Source organism: Ceratotherium simum, chromosome 33 (genome assembly GCF_057802395.1).
Source record: "Ceratotherium simum simum isolate JZ-2026a chromosome 33, ASM5780239v1, whole genome shotgun sequence".
Lineage (NCBI taxonomy): Eukaryota > Metazoa > Chordata > Mammalia > Perissodactyla > Rhinocerotidae > Ceratotherium > Ceratotherium simum.
In genome coordinates, this window is record NC_141932.1 from 4,512,004 (window position 1) to 4,536,685 (window position 24,682).

The following is a 24,682-nucleotide window of genomic DNA, read 5'->3' on the forward strand; positions in this document are numbered from 1 at the left end:
CCGGGCCGGCCCCTCTAAATTCTTTGCAGACTTTTTTTGTGCTCTTGGCTTATATTTACCGCTGTCATCAAAGATTCTCACAAACTGATTCTTATCTCTTGTAGACAAAAGGTGATATTCAGTGGATTGTCTGGGAATGTGTTTTTGGTGGTTATTAAATGTTATGTTATTAAATAATTTGAATATCACTCCTTCTTATTAGTAAACTTACATTTTTGGGATTCTAGCTCTGCACTGTGTAAAATGGTAGCCACTCTTCCCATGTGGCAGTTAAGCATCTGAAATGTGTCCAGTGAGACTGAGGAACTGAAATTTTAAATTTTAATTAATGCAAATTTTAACTTTAAAACTGATACTCAATTCAGTTTTTAGAAGGTTTATGTATGTATGAAATAACTTCCTAATTGCATAGTTTATGAAATCTAAATAGAGATCAAGTATTTCCAATGACAATTTAGCATCTGAATTGAGATATTCTGTAAGTGTAAAATACACACTAGATTTTGAAGACTTATATGAAAAAATGGGTCAAATATTTCATTGATTTCAAAATATATACATTGCTTACATGTTGAATTGATATTTTAGATAGACTAGGTTTAATAATATATTGTTAAAATTAATCTCTATTTAAATTCTTTAATGTGGCTACTGAAAATTTAAAATGACAAACATGGCTCACTTTATATTGCAATCGGACAGTACTCATATAGACTCCAGGCTTTTCTTCTTTATCTTTGAAATTATGAAAGTTAGATATGATGTGATCCTTTATCTTTCATATTCCTGAACACTTGGCAAGGTCTTTTGTCCTGAAGATGCAAATCTATTTTTTCAGATCGGGAAAGCTTTCTTCCATGAATTATTTCTTGCCTCCTATTCCCTCTGCTCTTCTTCTTCTTTTTCTTTTTTTTGGAACTTCAGTGAGATGGGTGTTGGAATTTCATCCTTTCTCTTTGCACTGCATGCTAACCTGCTGTACTGTTTGAAATGTACTTCTGTGACCCCTCATTGAGATGGTTGCCCAGAGTTTCTTCTTTCTGTCCAGGACAACAGTGTATAAGCTGAAATGCCCTTGGATTAGTCTTTTCCTGCCCTCATTTTGGAATTTAGAATTGCTTTTTCCAGTCACAGTCTCTGTTTTCTATCCTTCGGCGATTCATCAAAACTTTCATGCACCAAAGCCGTATCTTTAGGTTTTTGGCTTTTAAGAGTCTTCATAACTTAGTCAAGCTAGACCAGAAACTGTTCTCCTTCAAGGAATGTTCAGTATATTATGGGCTTTTGAACTTTAGATAGAAGCTCCCACAACAACATGAGGTCAATATTCAACACTTCTCAGAAGTGTCCCCAGAGAGACACAGTAGAGGGCACAGGAATAGAAATATCCTAACTTTTCTTTCCATGGCCCAACTGATAAACCTCAAAGCTTTATTATGGTTTTAGGTAGTTACAATTCTCCCTGATGCTTGGCTTAGCATAAACCACATTTTTGGTTGGTAGCACTGAATTCACATGCATGATTGTGGAACATTGAGGTAGGATGAAGTGCCTTCCACAAATGAAGCTGGACAGATGAGTTTTAAGCAAGACATGCATGATATCAATAATATTAAGCTACTTTAAACTGCTGAGATTTAACTCTGTCATCACATCATTCTTCCCCAGGTATCACTTATTCCCTGTTTTTGAAGAATTTTTTTCCTCTGGAGAAGTCCCAGCTCCCAACCCTGGGACCAGATGGCTGAATCTTTTTTTTCTGACTTTGGCTTGTTGTGGTACCTGGAAGAGCTCAGAAAGGAAGAGTTCTGGAAATTTAAGGAGCTCCTCAAGCAAGAACCTCTGAAATTCGAACTCAAGCCGATTCCATGGACTGAGCTAAAGAAGGCTTCAAGAGAAGATATGGCAAAGTTGTTGGACAAGCATTACCCAGGAAAACGAGCGTGGGAGGTGACACTAAGCCTATTTCTACAGATCAACCGGAGTGATCTCTGGACGAAGGCTCAGGAAGAGATCAGAAGTAAGTGCAGGATGCAGGGGCAGGGACCCATGGGGGAAGGTTGGGTTACTGGGAGCTTATGATAATGAAGGTTATGTTGTTGTTGAATTAGTGGCCACCCCCTCCATCAGTTGAGAATGTGTTATGGGTCAATGGGAGCCTTGGAGGCAGTAGAAGAATTATAAGCCAACTCCAGTCAGACAGGGGCCAGTGACGGACTGCAGATGGGTAGTGTCCTGAGACAGACTGTTCATCTAAGTGTTGTCTTCCCATTTTTCTGTCTCAAGCTGAGTGACTGCTATTAGACCAGATGACCTGGGACTGCGTGTCTGCATCACCAGGTCTGCTGAGATGGAATTCCAGTATGGTAGCTGTCTGTCCTTTTGACCAGACCTGCACAAGGGACTAGGCAGAATCCCAGCATTAGGAAATAATTATAAAGAGCTATGTCCCTGGTACTACAGTGAGCACATTTTATGCATAGTATCTTTTCATTCTCACCACGACTATGAGATTACAAATGAGAAAACCATGGACCAGTGTTCCCCCCAAGTTAGATGACTTTTCCAAAAGGGAGAGAGCTGACTCCAAACCAGTTATTTTTGACTCATTTATGGGAGTTATGCCCTCTTCTGGGAGGATACCCTTTTTATTTTCCAGAAAATGAGAAAATCAGTTGAGTTGTAAGTCCTGGCAAACAAAGAGACAAAATGTCGGACAAATCATTTTTTTAAATTTCACCTTTAATACAGTGATTGAAAGTTGCAGGGCACTTTGCCCAATTTTTTACGTTATTTTCTCATTGTTTTTATCTATTTGTGGGAGTAGACTTTCTGTTCTTATAAGTAAACTGAGATTCAGATGGATTACAGTAGCCCTAAATTCTCACAGTGCATAAGTAGTTAAGCCAGGGCATGTCTCCTGGTATACAGATGCCTAGCTTAGTGGTTAGGACTGTCAATCACTAAGGCAGTTCGTAAGCAGCAGGCCACTGTTAAATCAGCTTGCCATACTCCCCTAAATTTGGTCTGTAAGGACATAATAAGCCCAAATGGGTTTAGAAGATTTATCGCTCACTGCACAACAGGAAACTTGAGATTCACGTTCACATCTGTTCTTCTTGTCCCTTGAGTGTCTTGGGGGCTCAGGTGGACACTGTGCACAGTGGATCTGTGTCCCAGCTGAGGAACCCAGAGATTAAGAGATCCTGATCTTAGATGATAACTGCTGACAGCTCTGCCCCTCCTCCCTTCCAGAGAAAGACATTAGCTTTTTTATCATGGGATGTCTCCAGAGAGAGACATCTCCAAGTACTCCAGAGGAGAAAGAAACACCTGTTTTCACAAACAAATCTTTCTCTTCCCCAGAGAGAGAAAGACTACCTTTATACTCTAAGGCTGTTTTCTAGTCATAAATCCTTGAACCAAGCCCTTTGCTTATCAATGACCTTTGCATGGAAGATAGGCAGAAATGCCTCAGGTACCTCAATGCAGGGTATGGTCCTTGTCTATATTTGTGATTTTATTTACACGTTGCCTTGAATATGGATGGTTTGTAGTAAGGGCAGGTTGAAAGAACGATGGTTCAAGGATGCCTTACTGAAATTAACTACAGTCAGCATGGCCTAGTAGAAATAGCCTAGACCATATGGCTTCAGGTCAGATAGATATGGGACAGGCACATAACCCTAATATTTGTTCATTATTATTCCAAATTAGTCAAGTAACATAAACTCTCTCAACACTGTTTTGTAAAGTGGGAGTAGAATGAATCTTAATGGGTTGTTGAGTAGATGGAAGATACACTATCAGTAGCAACTTTCTCAGCCCCTATTCCCAGCAGACCCTCAGTACATGGTGTGCTTATGGATTCTTTACTGGGGAGATACTACCACCACCCTCTTCCAGCTTGGGATGTAATTCCCAAGTATTCACACTTTGTGTAGCCTGTAACTCTGAGATAGGCTTCCAATTTGGGTCAGATGCTTCCATGGATTTCAGATAGATTACAGTCCTAATAAAACTAAATTAATTAGCCTGGTCATCCACAGACCTACACTAGTCTTTGTACATGTGTTCAGGTAAATCTGTAGGGGTCATTCTGAGTACCAAAGAATGAGTACATTTTTTAATTCTCTTATGTTCTGTCCTCTTTAACTCAGACAAGCTAAACCCGTATAGAAATCACATGAAGGAAAAATTCCGTCTCATATGGGAAAAGGAAACCTGTCTTCAAGTTCCTGAGTATTTCTACAAAGAAACCACGAAGAATGAGTATGAAGTACTGAATGCTGCATATACTGCTGATGAGGCTGGAAAGCCTTCACTCACTGTGGTCTTGCAAGGTCCTGAAGGAGTTGGAAAGACAACCCTTTTGAGAAAAGTGATGCTGGAATGGGCAGAGGGAAACTTATGGAAGGACAGATTCACATTTGTCTTCTTCCTCAATGGCTGTGAGATGAACAGTATTACAGAGACAAGCTTAGTAGAGCTCATCTCCAGGGACTGGCCTGAGTCTTCAGAGCCAATCGAAAGCATTTTTTCACAGCCAGAGAGAATCCTGTTCATCATGGATGGGTTTGAGGAACTGAAATTTGACTTGGAGCTTAAGACTAACATGTGCAATGACTGGACGCAGCGACAGCCAGCGCAGATTATCCTGAGCAGTTTGCTGCAGAAACAAATGCTTCCAGAGTCCTCTCTCCTTATTGCGTTAGGAACGATGGGTATGAAAAAAAATTTTTTCTTGTTGCAGCATCCAAGACACATGGCTCTTTCAGGATTCTCTGAACATGAAAGGAAGCTGTATTTCTCCCATTTCTTCCATGAGAAGAATAAAGCCTTGAGAGCCTTCAGTTTTGTTAGAGGTGATATACGTCTGTTTGTCTGGTGCCAAAATCCCCTTGTGTGCTGGTTGGTCTGTACTTGTCTGAAATGGCAGGTGGAGAAAGGAGACGACCTTGAGATTGCCTCTGAAAGCACCACTTCTCTGTATGTATCCTTTTTTACTAACGTATTCAAGTCAGGAAGTGAGAATTGTCCACCTAAGCAGAACAGAGCCCGACTAAGAAGCCTGTGTACCTTGGCTGCAGAGGGAATATGGACTCACACATTTGTGTTTTGCCACGGGGATCTCAGAAGGAATGGGGTATCTGAATCGGACACCCAGATGTGGATGGGCATGAGACTTCTTCAAAGGAGTGGTGACTGCTTCACCTTCGTTCATATGTGCGTCCAAGAGTTCTGTGCAGCCATGGTCTATCTGCTCAGACGGCCCAGGGACAATCCTAACCCAGCCATTGGAAGCGTGACCCAGCTTGTAACAGCAGATGTGAGTCAAGTCCACACCCATTTGTCCCAGATGGGCATATTCTTGTTTGGATTTTCAACTGAAAAAATAATCAACATGCTGGAGACATCCTTTGGTTTTCTACTGTCCAGAGAGATAAAGCAGGAAATAACCCAATGCCTTAAAAGTTTAAGCCAGTGTGACCCCAATCAGGTCACGGTGAATTTCCAGAAATTGTTCAATGATTTGTTTGAGACCCAGGAAAGAGAATTTGTGACAGAAGTGATGGATTCCTTCCAAGAAATTAACATTTATATTGGTAACACAGAAGAATTGCTAACATGTGCATTCTGCCTAAAGCATTGCCAAAGTTTACAGATACTTCACTTGTGTATAGAACATGTCTTTTCAGATGACTCTGGATCCATCTCAAAGTAAGTCCATATATTAATACCCCCTCCATAGCATACTTGTAGCTTTCTGCAGTTTCAATGGGTGTTTCATGGATCCTTATACTTTTGTGCTTAAAAGCACGGCTTTTATAATCAGAGAGACTTTACTTTGTGTTCTGAACACTGCCATTTGCTAGCTGTGTGAGACTGAGCATGACTTATTAAGTTTTTCCATCTGTATAAAAAGGGATAAAAGTTTCACCCACTTCATGGGACAACGTGAGGTTGAAAGATACGTGGTTGTTGTTGTTACCATGACTATGCTTCTTTTTCTCTCCATAGCATTTTAGCATATCCTAGCGACTCCAATAGGAGGGGGCTCTCAGAATTTTGTGCATAGTTTCCTCTAGATTTTGCCCATGTGTCTTTCTCTTTGCTGACTTTAACTTGTAACCTTTCATCAGGTTCAGGTTACCAGCTCACACTTAAGCTCTCAAATTACATACCACATTTCACGGTCATGTTTTGTTTTGTTTCTATTAAGGTATAATTGATATGCAATATTATATTTAATTCAGCTGTACAACATAATGATTTGATATTTGTATATACATATTTGGAAATGATCACCAGAATAAGTCTAGTAACATCTGTCACTATACATAGTTACAGAATTTTTTCTTTCTTGTGATGAGAACTTTGATCTACTCTCTTAGCAACTTTCTAGTAGGCAATGCAATATTTTTAACTACAGTTTCCATGCTGTACAGTACATCTCACGACTTATTGATTTTATACCTGTGTGGTCATGTCTGTGGATACAGTTTCCTGTTCACAGATGGATCACCAAGTACCAACCTTTGCTCGTGTAAAAGTCAACTATTGTCACCTAAAAGAGGAGGAAATGGAGGCAGAATAAGGTTGAATAGCTTGCCCACGGTCACATAGCTAATAAGGGGTTCAAAATGGGTTTGATCCCAATTTCTCTGGTCTCAGGGTCCACTTCCTTAACCCCTATGACATGTTGACTCAGTTTACCTGGCTGCAGCTCTTCCTGTTCAGGCCTGGGTGTCCGTCAGCTTTGAGGGGCTCTGGGAATGGTTGTCTGCCTGTTTTGAGAATGCTGAGTTGAATTGAGCCAGTGGAGAATCACAGTGTTTGTTCTCCCATAGTAACAACCAGAAACTCTCCTTTTGGCGGGATCTCTGCTCAGTGTTCACCACCAGCAAGGACTTCCAGATGTTAGATTTGGACAACTGTAAGTTCGATGAGGCCTCCCTGGCGATTCTCTGTAAAGCCCTGGCTCAGCCCATTTGTAAACTCCAGAAGTTCGTGTAAGTTGGATGTCAACTTGTTCTCTAAGTAAACAGCGGGGATTCATTTTCTCTACTTTGGTCTTTTTGGAGAAGACGTATGCATAAACACAGAGCTACAATCCAAGCGTCAGAAGAAAATTCAGAGGCTTTACTTGATATGAATGTTCTATTGAGCAAGAAAAAAACTGTTGGGAAACATCACAACCAAAAGTGGTTGAGAAGCTTGGCTCCCAGTAGCTACAGCTCCATTTATAAAGCATGAATGAGGAAGAACACTGTTTCCTGTTGTGAGGGGTCACTAGGACCGTACATTCCTCTCCATTGCATCAGCTCCCTTGTGTGTCACTGATCAGCTAGGAAGATGCCAGGTCACATTGACATGAAGAAAGCTTAAGTTTTGTTTAAGATCAGAGTCAGCGTTTTGGGGAAATCAGCTTTATATTGGGACTACGTGACTATCGTATTTTTGTCAAAGGGTACCTAGTGGCGTGTACAATAAAACTTGGTTGGAGAGGCAAAGAGGGAACAGTCCTGATCATTGGTGAAATTTGCTCAGATGGATTGAGATTAGATGAGAGTGCTGAGGACAGGTGGGAAAACAGCCTTAAGTCTGTAAAAGAGAAAAATACCAAGAATAAGCATAGAGAATACGTAGCATTTATAAAACACTTCTTTAGCACAGAGCTGGATGCTTTAGGTGCATTGTTTCCTTCAATTTCTTTTAATCCTCATAACAGTCTTATTACCTTTATACAAATCATGCACTGGAAGCACAGAGAAGCACACAGCCATCCTCTGATGCTTTGATGATCTTGGTTTGCCTCAGGCATGCTATTCTCTTCACCCTCACCAGCTTATCACTTTCAAGTTAAATTTGACTCCTCATTCAGCTTAAAGGTCACTTCTTCATGGAAGACTTTCTATGCTTCCAAAGCCCCTTATATACATCTTTTTGGTAACAGTCATCACAAGTTCAATTATTGACCAATGTATTTCTGCAGAAAAGAGTTAACATAGCAGTTCTGAGACTGTTGTCCCTAGAAAGATCTGCTTACTAGGTTGGCCCTTGGCTGGCATCTTGGAGCTTGGATTTCAGGAGAACCTCCACCACCCTAACAAATAAAAGTGGCTCACTGTTCCCGTACTGAGTAAATAATGTGGTTTATGCTCAACACTCACTTTCTTTCTCTGAGTCTGGAATTTCAGCTCATGCTAGGGCAGATGGTGCCTACGTGACCAGCCCCCGGTTAACACCCTGGGCCCTGAGTCCCTAATGAGCTTCTTTGGTAGAAAACATTTCACTCATGTTGTCACAAGTTGTTGCTGGAGGAATTTACCACGTCCTGGTGACTCCGCTGGGAGGGGACTCTCAGAAGCTTGTGTCTGGTTTCCTCTGGATTTCATCCATGTGCCTTTTTCTTTGCTGATTTTGCCTTGTATCTTTTCAATGTAATGAATCACAGCCATGAGTACCACTATACATTGAGTCTTGTGAGTCTTCCCAGCAAGTCATCAAAGCTAGGGGTGGTCTTGGGGACATAGTGTTTCTCTGTTGATTAAACCACCATGATGAGAGAAATGACAACTCCCCTGTTTACCCTCGTATCTCCAGCAGCTAGCAAATACAGGGCTTTGTAGGGGCTCATTAAATATCTGTTGAATTAATTAATGGATCCCTGCATTCTGAAAATGGTTTCTTCGTTTCACATAAGGAAACTGACTCAGAAATGAATTACTAAAGATCCCACATGAACAGTATAACGTGGCCCCCATTGCACTTTTTTTTTTTCCTTCTGGAAAATGTATTAAAGTAGGGGCCTGGCATTTTCCTCCATGGGTTTTCAGTATATGAATTTAGTGCAAGACATGAGGAATAGTAGCAAGGAAGAGGTTATGCATGGTCTCGCAATTGAGAGATTTGTCATTGATTTTAGATAAATGTCCATGATGGCATGAAGGAGAACAGACATCTGGGTGAAGGCATGAATTAAAATTAAACCCAGGAACCTCAGGTTGCAAAATGTGGAAAACCTACTTATACTTAAAGTTCTTTAAGTGTCGTTAGATTCATTTTTCAATGGCTAGACAAGATAGAAATTGTGAGTTTGGTCATTTATCACTCCCCAAAAAGACAACCATGTGTCTTGGAATTGAGAAATATTATCCCTTCTCTTTTCTCAGCTAAGTGTAATTGCTGACATGAATAAATAACTAGAAGCCTGGCTCATTCCCTCAACTTCAATTCCAATCCTTCTCCAAGCTTAAGGTTTAGGGAATGTTGGAGGTAACAGTATTTGGGAATACATCAATCCATCAGGGATTCCTTGGGTTACAACCCCTACATCAGCCGGGGAATCAATCTACGTCTCTCAATATCTATTGCCAGCATTCTACTTCCAAAAATCATCATCACTCACGTGGAACAGTTACTCCAATAACCTCCATTTCAGTTTCTTGTATGCTACTTTGCCTTCTGTCAATGTTTTTAATCCATATATGAGCCACATCAATTTTTAAAAATAAATTATGTCTTAAAATCCTTTCCATGATTTCCCATCACTAGGAAAAAAATCAAAATCTGATCTGATCCCTTTCTTCTCCCTGGTTTATTCTCCTCCTGCTTCCCCCATTTACACCATTGCCCAAGGACATTAACTTTCCTTCAACCCCTTGACCGAGCTCATTCCTACCTTAGAACGTTTGTTCTAGCTGTTCTCGTTTCTAGACAGTCTTTCCCTAGAATTTCCCTTGGCAAGCTCTTCCGAATGCCTTCTCTGACCACTGCTTCTCCAAATTAAGCAGCCCTCCGCCCCAGTCACTCTATAACTTCCTCCTGTGTTCTCTTGTTTTGAAATTGTCCCTCTTTTGTCATACGTCTCCCCGAAGTGGAACATAACCTCTGTATGTTCTAGAACATAAGCTCCTGGACTGTTTCGTGCAAGGCTATACCCTCCACACCCTGGCACATAGTTGGAACTTCAGTATTTGCTGAATGAAGAGCCTGAACACATAGTTTGCAGTAGTTGCACAGCTCAAGGATTACTCTGTAAGGTGGGAAGATCTTGAGTTAACAAGTAGCTCTATCTTTCACCTGAAAGACCTTGGAATGCATTTTCTTTCTTCTGTTACTCACCCCATTCCCACCTTGCAATGTGCTATCTCCCATGTAGATGTCATATGATAGCGGGTTGTTACCGAAAAGCGTTTTCCTATTTTAGCCAACTTTACTAATTTCTTATCTTATTCTTCTGTTTCTTATTCTTTCCAGATGAGTCCATTGTTCTTTCTATGTCACTGTGTCTGATAGCTTCTCCAAGAGGCTCTATAAGTCAGAAATTTGAGTAACTTGAGTCTAAAATTATCTCACTTTCAACCATACCCTTTAATGATCAGAATGCATGTTGAGTATTAAAGACATTGTTTTCTTATTTGAGTCTACTGGTTTATTTGTTAAATTCAGCTTTGCAGATATAGAGCTTTTCTCCCAGTTTTATCCAGGTATAATTGATATAAAACATTGTATTCATTTTAGGTGTACAGCATGATGATTTCATGTATGTATATATTGTGAAATTATTACTACAATTTAATTAACATCCATCACCTCACATAGTTACAGTGTTTTTTTCTTGGGATGAGAACTTTTAAGATCTTCTCTCTCAGCAACTTTCAAATACATGACACAGTATTGTTAACTTTAGTCGCTGTGCTGTACCTTACATCCCCAGGACTTATTTATCTTATAACTGGAAGTTTGTACCTTTTGACCCTTCACCCATTTCAACCAACCCCCCAATGCCTGCCTCTGGCAACCAGCAACCTGTTTTCTGTATCTATGAGTTTGTTTTTATTAGATTCCATATAGAAGTGAGATCATACAGTATTTGTCTTTCTGTGTCTGACAATTCACTTGCAGATGTAGAGAGTGATATCATTTTCATTCTTGTTCAGTTATAGGTCATCTTTTAAAAAAATCCTTATCCTTGCTAGTATTTAGGATTCCTCTTTACCCCTAATAGTTTGCAAATTTCAATATAATAGGTCCCTGTAGGGATTTTGTTTAACCTAATTTTCCTGGCTCATTGGGGCCCTTTCAGTCCTAAAACTAACAGATGATTAATAAAGAAAATAACTTTGGGGATTGTGTTTAAGTTTAGGAAAACTATCAGAATTGTTTACTTCTGCTACCGTAGGGAGGTAGAACTTGAAGCCATTCATCTTAACATCATCAAAATAAACTTAAGATTTTTATAGGATTTGAACACAAAACTTTAAGAGGAGATTAGTAAGCTTATTAAATATTTTTATATCAATGATTGTTAATTGCATCAGGTAATTTTCACCCTAACCGTTGTTTGAATCATTTATTCTCTCAAAGCACATGGATAGAAGGCAAGGGATCTTTAATTCTCGGGCAAAGAGAGAAAATGTTCGTTTAGCTTATACTTTAGCACTTGCCATGTCCAGCAGCTATTCTAGGTGTTTCTCAACATTAACTCATTTATATGCTTCTGACGACTTAAGGAGGTGGGTGCTCTCAATACCTCGCTGCACAGAGGGGGAAACCACAGCGTGGGAGGATTTGGAACTTGCCCACAGGTCAGTCACGCAGATAGGAAGGAGTGGAGCTGGGATTTTAACCTGTCAGCCTGCTCAAGCTGCGCATGGCTCTTAGTTCATCAACGGTGTAAATTGCCGGTGATTGAGATCCTGTTCATTTTGCTTCATTAACTCTTTTTCCTTAGCTATAAGGAACGCAAAAAGTCAACAAAGGGGTGTCATCAACACTTCCATTTTAGTTTGTCTCCTTTCCATGAGGTTGAGGTTGACGATCCTTAGATGGCGATGATGCTCGATTACATGAACACCTTTATGGTTATTTTCCCAGCATGTTGTCTGTGACTCAATACTTAGTGCTGGCCTGGAGTTGGAATCCACTGCCTCTTCCCAGTTTGTGAGTCACAGCATTTTCAGTAATGAGCTGGCTCATGGGGCTGATCTTGCTGTCCTTCTGATACCCCCATTTCTCACAGGTGTCTCCACATATCAAGGGCACTCCCTGTCTGTCCATGGTAGCACTTCTCCCTGTTGGCTGGGTCAGCCTGTCTTATCCTGACTGTACTAACCCTCTCCTTCAAACCCTTGCAAGTCCCACCTTGCTGTCCCCAGCTCCCAGCTGCCTCCATTTCTGGGCAGGAAGTGCCTTGGGTATTTCTCGTACACGTGGGCATCACTCTGCCAGGAATTGCTACAACTCTTCTAGGCTACCATTTCCATCTTCAATCTGTTCTCACCTGTCTTTTGTTTCTGGCCTATTCATAATTCCCATTCTAGTGTTTGAACATGGCAGAATATTTACTTTTTTTGTTCTCTATCATTTCTCAAAGTTGGTTAGGAAGGGGGAAGTCAGGGTGTGCTCAAGTCTGCTGTCATGACACCAGGAGTCACATAGTATGTGGCATGTATTTATAAACCATATATAAATATATATAAATATATAAAAATATACATTATTTTTAAAAATCAAAGCCAACTTACATTTATCATGTTCCAGGCATTACAATAAATGGTAATTTCTTAATCATCCTGACGATGCCTATTTGTTTCATGAAGAAACTAGAAGTTAATTTGCTGAACCTTGCAAAAATATCCAGAAAAAAGCAAAACTTCTAATCCAATTTTCTCTAACTCTGGAGCCTGAGTCTTTAACTACTACACATATTGTCTCCTTTTAACTTATTTTTATTAAAATATTTTTCTTATTATTGTTCTTAGTTTTTAAACAGAAATACATCCTTTCTTTGGTGAACGCAGTCTTGCTTGGAGGGTTAATTCAAATATGTGCATCTCTATTGTATGTGAGGACTGTGCTAGACCTAGGAATGCAGAGGCCCATAGTGTCTCTGGCCTCTTGGTGCTCAGTGTTTAATATGGGATAAGTTGGGTTCACTTCTCTGGTAGTATGTAAGCAGATATGGAGAGACTAGGAAGAAACAGGGCAGATCCAAGTATTCGAGCCTCTGTGCTTGTCTGGTATCTGAAGATTCCAGAGACAAATGATTTGTAGGTAAGAGTAACCAGATATCCAAAAACAGTGTTGTGAGCCTTAGCAGAGAAGGCAGGAAGAATTGTGCAAGAGTGCCATGCTTTGTGCCTGGACTTCATTGTATGACTGCCAATATTTCCTCATCTTTTGTAGGTATAATTTTGCTTCTAACCTTGGAAATGGTCCAGACTTCTTTAAGGCCATTCTTCATAACCCTCACCTGAAATATCTGAACCTGCATGGCACCAGTCTCTCCTACACGGATGTCAGGCAGCTGTGTGAGACGCTGAAGCACCCGATGTGCAACATAGAGGAGCTGATGTAAGTCTCTGCGTTGTCCGTGATGAATGATATTTTTTTCCAATGTGGACTTTGCAGTTTGAAGGTGCCCGTTTTCTTTCCTGCATCAGCCTTCACCTCTTATATTTTTCATCACTTCTTTCTCGGTATCTGCAGACCTCCTCGTAAGGTGAGGATGGATTCTAAAGAGCAAGGCTTCCTCTCAGAAGGCTTGTCCCATCCTTCCCTCTGTGGTACCCACTTGAATTACTTCTCATGGACACCTTACCTGACTCTTCTCAGTTCTGCCCTCAACCAACCATGCCAAAACCACATTTTTTTTTCTGAAGATATTCACAGAAACTTAAAATGAGAAAGCATATTCCTGACCACAAATGTGATTTTTTCCTGATCCGGCAGATGACAACACTGAGGCCAGAGGGAAAGTGAATTGCCCCTAATCATTTCTTCCTCTTGAGAATTATCTGAGATGTCCCTACCCTTGTTAGGTGATTTCTAGATAGGCTCAATCCACTTATCAGCAGAGAGAACAAAGGGAAGTAATAGAGAGAGAAGTAAACACAACCAGCTCATTAAACCCACCCAGAGAAGATGCTCTTCTCTCTCCCGGTTCAGTGTCTCTTCTTTGTGGTAATGATTGCAAATATGACTGGTGGATTCACACACACCCGGTTAATTTCACCCATCAAGATTCATCAGGAGAGAGAGGCAGTTTCCATGCATAAGAGTTGTCTGAACATATAGGCTTGCTGCAAATCCTATTTATCATTCGAGGTGTTTCCAAATCGTAAAAGATTTTTTCTTCTGCTCTGGCTCTCTGCTCCCAGGGAACTTACAAAATACCTTAGTATTTTGCCCCATTTCATACTATCCATTTGTGTAGGGTTTTACATGTTATACGTTAGCATACGAATTGGGTAACAAGTCTAGGAAATCAGGAGTCAGTTGTAGACATCTTATACTGGAAACATTGCCTCTTTCGGGCAGACCAACTGTTCCTTTGATTTCAGTTTGGCATTGGTGGTGGGAGGTTCTCAAAATCAGATTCCCTGTTGCCCAGTAGTTCTCAATAGAGAGCAGTTTTGTCCCTTAGGACGTGTCACTGTCTCGGGACACTTTGATGGTCACAATTGCATGGGGAGACTGCTACAGGCATCTAGTGGAGAGAGGTTATGGACACTGCTCGACATCCAACAATGCACAAGACAGCCTTCACAACAAAGAATTATCTGGCCCAAAATGTCAATAGTGCTGGGAGTGGGAAACCTGCTCTAGCCCCTGAGGTCTTTTAAGCTGCATTAAGGCTCAGACTAGAGTTTCTCAATCTCAGAACACTTGACAAATAATCAGATCATGAGATTTATTGAGCTCCAGATCATTCTTTACTGGGGGGCTGTCCACAACATTGTAGGATGTTGAGCAGCATCCCTGGCCTCCACCCTGTGGATGCCGATAGCACCCCTCTCCCCAGTCGTGACAACCATAATGTCTCCAGACACTGACAAATGTCCCTTTGAGGTCAAAAATCACCCCCAGTTGAGAACCACTGGCTCAGACTTTTTCCTAACTTCAGTGGAAAGCAATGAGGGACTAATAACGACAGCCATGGAACAACATCTGTGCTCTTAAAAAGTCTGGAATGTAGACACCGGCTTGGCAGGTGCGAGATTAGAGGCCAGGGTATGGTCCATGGCTAGTTTTGCATCAGCCGTCCAAAGCCTCTGGTCACATCCCACGGCACGTGTCTCACACGTAGGTTGGGAAAGTGCGACATCACAAATGAAGCTTGTGAGGAGCTCGCCTCCGTTCTCGTCTGCAACAGGAAGCTGAAGCTCCTCTCCTTGATAGAAAATCCCCTGACGAACGAAGGCGTGCTGGTGCTCTGTGATGCCCTGAAGCACCCACACTGCGCCCTGCAGACATTGCTGTAAGTTGGTTTGTGGGAAGCATGCTCTGGGGGAAACTGCAGAAGCGTGTTCGTGGACCCCTCAGTTATCAAGGCAGGCAATGCTCATTGACAGAGGCTGCAGAACGTGGAACCTGTAGTCAGACCTGAGCTGCCTCTCCACGCCTCACGTGTCCTGTCAGTCAAATGGAGTGAATACAACCACTCGCCCCAGAGGAGCGAGTGAAGTTGAATTCAAGAGACACGAGGCTAGCCCTTAGATCCCTGGCATCTAATTTGGAGCCCAACAAATCCTGTTATTATGAAGAAGGATGATATCTCTGTAGGTATACTGGGTGCTGGCAGAGGGAGAGTATAAATAATTAAGAAAAGGAATTCATTTGATTACTTTCGAGTACAGGACTTCACACATGCTGGGCTATTACTGGGATCGTTCAGTGTCTCTATTTCTTTCCTGTTGCTGACATATAAAGTGAGTTGCTTCCTCTGCTGGGGGCAGTTGGCCGGGGCAGCAGTAGAGCGGATTCTCTATTTGCCCAGTGAGGCCACACGAGAAACTTAGTGTTAAATCAAGCAAAATGTTGCCCTGCCTTAAAGTGGAGGGCAGGTGCAAGAATGCCGAGGTCTATGGAAGCAAATGAATAGCCCAGAAACAAAACTTTTGTTTGTATGTATGTGCATACACAGGTGTATATGTGTATACAGACATATGCATCATGCACACATACGTGGCATTTACAATAGAAGAGGATTGGGATACTGTTACTGAGATGACGTTTTAGACACAAATCAACAGTAAAATAAGGTCCAGGAACATTAAACAGTAAAACCTAGCTCTTAAAAAAGAAAAAACTCTGAACTGTAAAGATTAAAATGAAAACTCTTCAGAGGTACAAAAGAAATGACATATTGGAAGATGAAAATATTTGGCTATTAAAAACTGTTCAATATACAATAAATAGAATTAAGGTGTAGTCAATGACTGGTAATGAAAATGGGCTATATTTATCTACAGAGCTCTTTAAAATATATCGTTTAACATTTTCTGTTGTTTTTACACTTGAATCTTTATTCTTTTAAAATAGACTACTAAAGACGCAAGATTTTCACTAGTGATTTTAAAAGGAAATATGTTCGGGGCCGGCCCCATGGTGTAGCGGTTAAGTGCACACATTCTGCTGCTGGCAGCCCAGGTTCGGATCCCGGACACGCACAGATGCATCACTTGTCAGGCCATGCTGTGGCGGCCTCCCATATAAAGTGGAGGAAGATGGGCACGGATGTTAGCCCAGGGCCAGTCTTCCTCAGCAAAAAAAGAGGAGGATTGGCATGGATGTTAGCTCAGGGCTGATCTTCCTCACAAAAAAAATAAATAAAAGGAAAAATGTTCAACAAAATAACACTGTTTTCGACAAATGTGCAAAATTTAAAAATATACTGCATTTGGCCAGGATTCTGCAAAATGGGCAAATTTATACTATGATTGGAAGTATTAATTCAGTGAGTTTTTGCAAAGTAAGTCGGCAAATAAATCGAGAAACTGAAATGAAAATCTGTTAATAGTAAACCTCAGTATCTCAAAAAAAATTTTTGACACAAGGTGGTAAATCAGTATCATTTCAAATGTCAAAAAGTATAAAGAATGCAAGTGGAGATATTCAGGGAACATATAGCTGTAGGGCAGTGGAGCCACTGGAGATTATATTATGCAACCACTAAAGTATTAACACATTTTCAAAATATTGGAAAATGCTTGTTTCATCGAAAAAAGTATGAATTAGGTGCCCATTGTCTGATTTCAAAAATGAGAAGCCTGTAAGGGAAAACCGACCACAAGTGAGTAGTGTTTGCTTGTCAAGGACTTGTGCTTTCTTCCTGCCAGAGGTCATGTTCTCAGATGCCCCCAAAGGGAGGGTCAGATAATGGGAACCTGTGAGGGGCTAGTTGGGGGAGGATGGTGAGTTGGACAGTGCCTGCCCCACTTAAGGGAGAGTTTCTGTTCCCTCCTACATGTCTTTTCTCATGTGACCATCTGCTGTGGAATTCCAGGGATCTGGCTTGTCTGTGGTAGCTAGAAGTGTGGAATTCCATGTGAAATCTCTTGGTTGTTAAATGTTGACTGATAACTTTTTTTAAAAAGTTCAGCATAATGTCCTCTAAACCAGCTACATCCAGGGGTCATATTCAGTCATGAGCCACCAGGTTGCGATTTGTATCTTATGCTTCTCGTTATTTTTCCAAATTTCCAAGTGAGTCTACAAGAACTCATAACCACAAAATTAATTTTTAAATGATATTTTTAAAAGAAAAATCATGTTAAATAGGATGTTGTCCAGCACATTCCACTAAATAACAAGCACACTGTTGCAGAGAAGGGATGACTTTGTCCGAGGTCATCCAGCTGCTGGTCATCTGACTTGGAACTGGGATCTGAGATTCCCTTTCCCAGTTTGGGGCACCATATTCCACATTCTTGCTTCTGCATTTCTGCAAACGCTGCAAGTTTTAATCCTCTTGTTTTTCTTAAGTGACCGCAGAGTACGAGAAATGACTTGAACATTTTTGCATGAGGCTTCATGAAAATATTACCACGTGGAGCTTAAGCAGGTTGACAGATTCAGTGTGTTTGTGTGTCTTTGCAGATTGATGTACTGTTGTCTCACCTCTGCTGCCTGTGACTACATCTCCCAAGCCCTTTTGTACAACAAATCCCTGTCCCTTCTTGATCTGGGGTCAAATTTCCTGGAAGATAATGGAGTGAGGTGTCTATGTGAAGCACTGAGGCACCCAAACTGCAACCTACAGCAGTTGTGGTATGTCTGCTGTCATTTCCATGAATGTCAGGGTTTCTTTTAGGAGGTTGGCACATCCTGCAAAGGGAATGGAAAGGGGGAAGCCTGGGGTCTGCCAAATAAAGGGATGCTAAATGCTTATTCTGCCCAATCCTTCTGGGAACATCCAGGGGCACACTGATGTGTGCATGTCTAACGAAAGGACTTGTCAGGACTTGGTCGGACATGCTGCTCTGGAGTTGGGTCTCTGGCTTCAGGAACACCAGAAATGGAGTCCTGAGTGCCCTAGACTAGCTGGATGAAACTGTGAGGGTGCCTCCCCTCTCCCCAAGTGTGACATGAGGATAATTATATTCCCCACCTCAAAGAATTGAGGCAACCAATAGGAATAATGCACTAAGGAACTGTGATCAATGGCTGGCACATAACAAGTACTTAGTAAATGATAGTAGGAGACACAGCATGATGAGGATCATTCATTCCTTCTACTAGGTTTTGGAAACTCTTCTGAGTGGGTAAGATAAATTGGGACATGAAATGCTCCAACATCCATGTTTCCATGGAAGTCGATTTTGGAGTGTCATACACACACATGTGCATATATGTGCGAGTGTGAGGCTGCAAGAACATGTGTGTATGTGTACATATCATGGTTTCTCAGTCTTGGTGCTATAGACATTTTGGCCCAGACCGTTCTTTGTTGTGGGGGGTGGAGGCTGTCCTGTGCTTTGTAGGATGTTTAGCAGCATCCCTGACTTCCACCCCTTAGATGCTATTAGCACCCTCTCTCCCAGTGTGGCAAACCAAAGATGACTCCAGGCATTGCTCAGTGTCCCTGGGGTGGGGGTGGGGGACGAAAATCATTTCTGCTTGAGAACCACAGATGCACATATACACACCACACACACACACATATACGTGTCTATAAATGTACCTATATGTGTGTCCATATACAAGCATACACACATGTATACATATATCAGATTTACGTATATATGTGTATGTGTGTGTAGTGAATGATAAGTACTGTGGGGAATCATGAGCTTGGAGGTGGGAAAGAGATTGGGGATGTGATATTATATAAAATATTCAGGGAAGTCCTCACCAAAAGGTGACATTTGTTCAGAGATTTGAAAGAAGTGAGAGGGTAGCCGCATGGATATTTGGGCCAAAAGCATTTCAACCAGTGAGAACAACAAAAGCAGAGGCTTTAGTGGGGAGAGACCAGGCAGGGAAGGACAAAGGCAGGGAGCCCAGGTTGTTGGGCAGAGTGAGGAAGGTGGAGGAACTGAGAAGTCGTTGCATCTTCACCATCACCATTATCATCATCACTATCATCATCATCACCACCATCTTCACCATTACATCTTCACCATCACCATCTTCACCATCGTCATTACTATCATCACCATCTCAGAAGTACCTGGCTATTTCTTCCTTCATATGTATAAATGAAAATAAGCTAAGCAATGAAAGATTGGACCTCACAATTGTGTCTATGTGTCTGTGTGTGGGTGTATTTTGTGTATTTTTTCCTCAGGTTAGCAGGTTGTTACCTCACTCCTGTTTGCTGTAAGGACATCTCTGCTGTTCTTATTAGCAATGAAAAACTAAAGACCCTGAAACTAGGGAATAATAAAATAGAAGATGCTGGTGTCAAACAGTTATGTGAAGCCTTGAAGCATCCTAACTGTAAATTAGAGAATCTTGGGTGAGTATCTACTGATTATCTTTATGGGGAAGCTTCCTCATTTCACAAAAAGGAAAAGCTAGAGGATTAATGGGACAAATGAGAGCAGATTTTAAAACAAGTGTGTCTGGAACAATCTGATAACAAAATGCTGTCTCATGCAGCCAGGGTTGCCCAACCTTTGCATTATTGACATTTGGGACCGCATAGTCCTTTGCTGTGGCTGGAGGGGGGCTGTCCTGTGCATTGTATGATGTTTAGCTGCATCTCTGACCTTTCTCTATCCACGAGATGCCAGGAGCACTCCCCAGGTGAGTCAAATGTCTCCAGACATTGCCACATGTTCCCCATGGAACACAATGGCCCCAGTTGACATCCACTGGTCTAGACTGTAAAGTCTCCTGCTCAGAGGTGTAGAACTGGCATCCCACAGTGGTGAACCTTACAGCCCACCCAAAGCTGGTGTGTCTCCCTGTTGCAGGCTGGAAATGTGTCAGCTGACCACTGCCTGTTGTGAGGACCTGGCCTCAGCTCTCACCATCTGCAAATCACTGAGGGGCTTGAACCTGGACTGGATTAGCTTGGACCATGATGGGGTAGTGGTTCTGTGTGAAGCTTTGGGCCACCCGGACTGTACACTACAGGTTCTTGGGTGAGTGAACACTATTTCCCTGGGTAGCTAGTGACCTCAAAGTGAGGTTAGTCTACTGTAGATTTGCCAATCCTTGACATGATTGACACTTGGGCTGGAGAGTTCTTTGCTGTGGGGAGTTGTCCTGTGCATTGCAGGATGTTGAGCTGTATCCCTGGTCTCTACTCACATGTAGCATCTCCACCCAGCCATGATGATCAAAAATGGAAACTTCAAAGTTGCTAAGAGACTAGATCTTAATTGTTCCCATCACAAAAAAGAAATGACAATTATGTGACGTGATGCAGGTATTAGTTAACTCTGCGGTGGCCATCATATTGCAATATATAAATGTATCAAAACAACACAATGTACACCTTAAACTTACACAGTGTTCTAAGTAAATTATATCTCAATAAAAATTTACTTAACTGATTAATTAATTCTTTTAAAAAGAATGGTTATCACATCCATTTCCTGAAATTTAAAAAAAGTCTCCGGGCATTGTCAAATGTCCCTTGGTGGGCAAGAACCATCACTCGGCTATAAACATCGTCTCCTATTTACATTGCCCATAAAGATGCAACCCCAGCTCAGAGTTGGGAGGGGTGCCACAAAGGGCTGAGCAAAGTCTTGACATCTGCAATATGTGTCAAGATGTATTTGACATCTGTCGAATGAATATTTGAATGCCTTCCTTATACCAGGCCCCTGGATGATATGCTGAGGATGAACAAGGGTAGGGTTCACATCCCTACCCTTCACATTCCTATTCTACAGAAAGATTCATGCTTTCTCTTCATATTCAATATGATTCCCCCTGTCATTTCTAGAGAAGAATGAGAGGAAATAGGCATTGGGATGTAGGGAGGCCAACAATCATGTGTAAAGTCAAAAAAAGTTTATTTCTATTTTCTCAGGCTGAACAAATCTGCATTTGATGAGGAAACTCAGATGCTGCTGACTGCTGTGGAAGAGAAAAATCCCCACCTGACCATTTCACATCAACCTTGGGTTGGCGATGAGTACAGGATCAAGGGTGTGCTGGTCTGAGGGGGAACTGCGAAGTAATCTTCTCACAAAGACCTCTCCTTGGCCACAATGGGAGTTTCTCCTCCTGGCACACCTTGTCCTATAAATTGCATATCATGGCAATGGGGGTTGTGGTTTCAGAGCTCTTCTTTCACAGCATTCTGGCAATATGGTTGTGGAATGTGATGCAGTGTGCGTGTGCTCTCTACGCCTAAGTGGTCTGTCCCACATCTTTAAAATCCCCAACCTGCCTTTCAATGTTCAGAACAGATACATTAAAGGGATAAACACTTGGGAAATCATGACTTTATTTTCTTAATGGATGTCTTGGAATGTAGGAGATTGGATTTGAAGGAAGCATGATCCTCTGCCTGACTTAGAACTGATGCTAGGATATGTCTTTATATTTTAGATTTTATTGTTATCTCTATGTCTAACATCCACCCACACTTTGCATTTTTTGTTTGTCCAAATTTAGACTCGATCAGTGTTCTGGTCTAATAAAAAATACATTTCCAAATCTCTACTTATCCTTTAGTATATGCCACTCCAGTAGCTTTTTAAAAATTCAGTATTATCTTTTTCAAATATATCTACACAGTTTAGTTCAATGTTTTCTTTTCCAAATATACATAAATACCTCACTGTCATAATTAAATATTGCTTGGTTCTCTGTTGCTTTTTCAATAAGTTACTTATGCCTTATTGACCCTATATAGAATTTTATTTTTGTTGAGTATAATTTTTAAAGTGTTCAGTAAAGTTCATTTTTGAGAGTAGTTTTAGGTTCACAGCAAAATTGAGAATAAGGTACAGAGATTTCCCATATAGCCCCTAACCCTACACATACTTCTAGTTGATCTAAGGAGTTGACACTTCCCAATTATGATCTCATCCTGCCTGTGTTGTCATTGTTGTGGCCATTGTTGAAATTGGCATGCTTACTCTAAAAACAACATGAAAATTCAAAAAATACAGACTATCCAGACCAATCCAGAATAATAACTAATTGAATGACTTGCCATAATTAACATTCATATGATTCAGGGTCATCTTTTCATCTAATATGTGAATTTTCTCTTCATTATTTTGCCCAATTTTCTATTTGATTTTTGGCCTTTTCCTCAATTTTAAGGAATTCTGATGCTATCCCTCTATCTATCCTGTGTGTTACTTTCGCCTGAACCCTGTCTGTACATCCAGGAAAACTTCTTCCCAGGGAACCCTCAGAATAAAGAAGGACAGCCTGGGTGTCCAGTGAGGGGCAAGGCGTAGTGCTCCCTGCGTGATTAAGGAAGCGTGTCATGGTCTCCTGTGGGGTCATGGGGACTTTAGGAAAACCCATAGATTCTGACATGGGTTAGACTAGCTTCAAATGAGATATTCTCCAGGCTTGGAAGACCAGGACCACAAGTAGCAAGAATTGTGGTATTTAAGTCAAGAGAGAGTCCAGATTCCAGATCAAATGGACATGCTAAGAATGAGCCAGTCGTGGGAATCAGCCTGATCTTCGAAACAGAGCACTAAGGAAAATGTTCATTTGGAAATATTATATAATTGTATAATAAATAGTGTAAAAGGAACCCTGACTCCACCTCGAGTTTCATTTCCACCACAGACCACAACTTTGTTCCTTACACAGACTTACTATTAACAGTTTATCTCATTTTCTCCATCACCTGTGTTTTCTATATGTAATCCCATTATCAATAGTGTTTTTCTGCACCACCTGAGAGCAAGCTGCCTGACATGTTTCACACTATCCCTGTGTTTTCTAATATGATTTTCCTACAACAAAGACACTCTCCTAGGTAACAACCACACTGCCATTCAATTCAGTGAAGCAACATGGATACAACACTACTGCTCAATCCAGAGACCCTGTTTGAATTTTCCAGCTGACCCCACAATGACTCATTTTCCTTTCTGGTTCAGGATCTTAAGTGATGCGGGATCATCATGGATCCTGGACATGGTGATTCTAAGCCACAATCAACCCAGGTGATTCTAATCCACTGAATGTGGGAAGCCACTAGGATGAAAGATTTATCCCAGTGCTCAGCTCCCCAGGCGAAGGGTGGTAAAAGTACACGTGGTTGTTGCTGTAGGTTTAGGTCCAGTTGCTGAACCTGGACCTGAGCACTGACCCAGTGTTACAGGAAATAATGCCCGACTCAATATCACATGTGAACTCTGTGTTAAGTTTGTGATGTGGCTTAAAGAAAGGTATATGATTAATGTGGATTATGTGAGTTAGTTGCATTTGTAATGCACCACAATCAGGATTCCAGACCAGACCTACCAGACTCCCGGCCCAGCCTCACTGGATGCACCAAGTCCTCCTCATTTTCTTTCTCTTCCCTGTGCCTCTTACAATAGGTCACAGAATCAGTGGTGGCTGTGTTGAGTGTGAATACCATGCATGTGTTTTGGTATATATCCCAACCTACAATACCAACTGTGAAATTTGTTTTTGCTCTATGCAAACTTGCATTTGGAGTGGTGAAACTGATCTAGACATTTTTGTTCTCAAAAATCCTTCTCAGAGTGTCAGATACAAGACAGCATCTTCTATTGAGCCAAATCATGAGGGAGCTTAGTGAAGTCACTGGTTGTTGGTCCAGAGGGTTCCCTTCTGAGGCTCATGTTGGCTCCATCTTTGAAGTCATGTTAGAACAAGCAGTGTGTGCCCTGACCTGATAAGCCAGGACTAGTTGGTGGTTGTGGCATCTGCAATGTCATTCATATCCATGATTCATTCTTCCTGTGAGCACTATCCCATGCAAGTCCTGGGTCTAAGTTGCTGCCAATAGGAATTCATGGCTGGTTCCCACATCCAACTCGCAGTATGGGTGGACCAAGGGGAATCTAGGACACAGAATACAGAGCTGAATCTCCCAGCATGCTTTTCTGCATCTGTTTGATATACCCACATCTCACCCTCCTCAGGTCATCAGAAATGATGTGAGTGTGGACTGTGCCACATCTGAGGTCATATCCAGTGTGGAGAGAAAGGAAGTCTTACTGAGCAAAGGCCTTGCTCTGCTTGCTGTGATCTGAGCCAGTTAATCACAATGAGTTAGGGATCAAGAAAGGAAGTTTTAATTCAATTAGCTGGCATAATAGGGAAGATGGCAGACTAATGTCTCAAAAAAAACCACCTTCAAAAGTTACAGAATCTTGGGGCTGGCCCCGTGGCGTAGTGGTTAAGCGTGCGCACTCTGCTGCTGGCGGCCCGGGTTCGGATCCCAGGCATGCACCAATGCACCGCTTGTCAGGCCATGCTGTGG

General features: G+C 41.5%; 1 protein-coding gene across 2 annotated transcripts; it reads left to right on the forward strand.

The window, feature by feature from the left end:
* Positions 1-1,740: 1,740 nt before the first annotated feature.
* Positions 1,741-21,413, forward strand: NLRP9 (NLR family pyrin domain containing 9). Of its 2 annotated transcripts, none has more exons than XM_087422262.1 (9): positions 1,741-2,020; positions 4,161-5,721; positions 6,852-7,013; positions 13,195-13,362; positions 15,098-15,268; positions 17,890-18,060; positions 19,580-19,750; positions 20,211-20,381; positions 21,281-21,413. In XM_087422262.1, exons 1-9 carry the CDS (start codon positions 1,741-1,743, stop codon positions 21,411-21,413), a joined length of 2,988 nt encoding a protein of 995 aa, XP_087278388.1. The 2 variants fall into 2 exon arrangements, with proteins under 2 accessions (XP_087278388.1, XP_004439155.1); XM_004439098.1 differs by having other exon boundaries at positions 6,852-7,007.
* Positions 21,414-24,682: the final 3,269 nt, after the last annotated feature.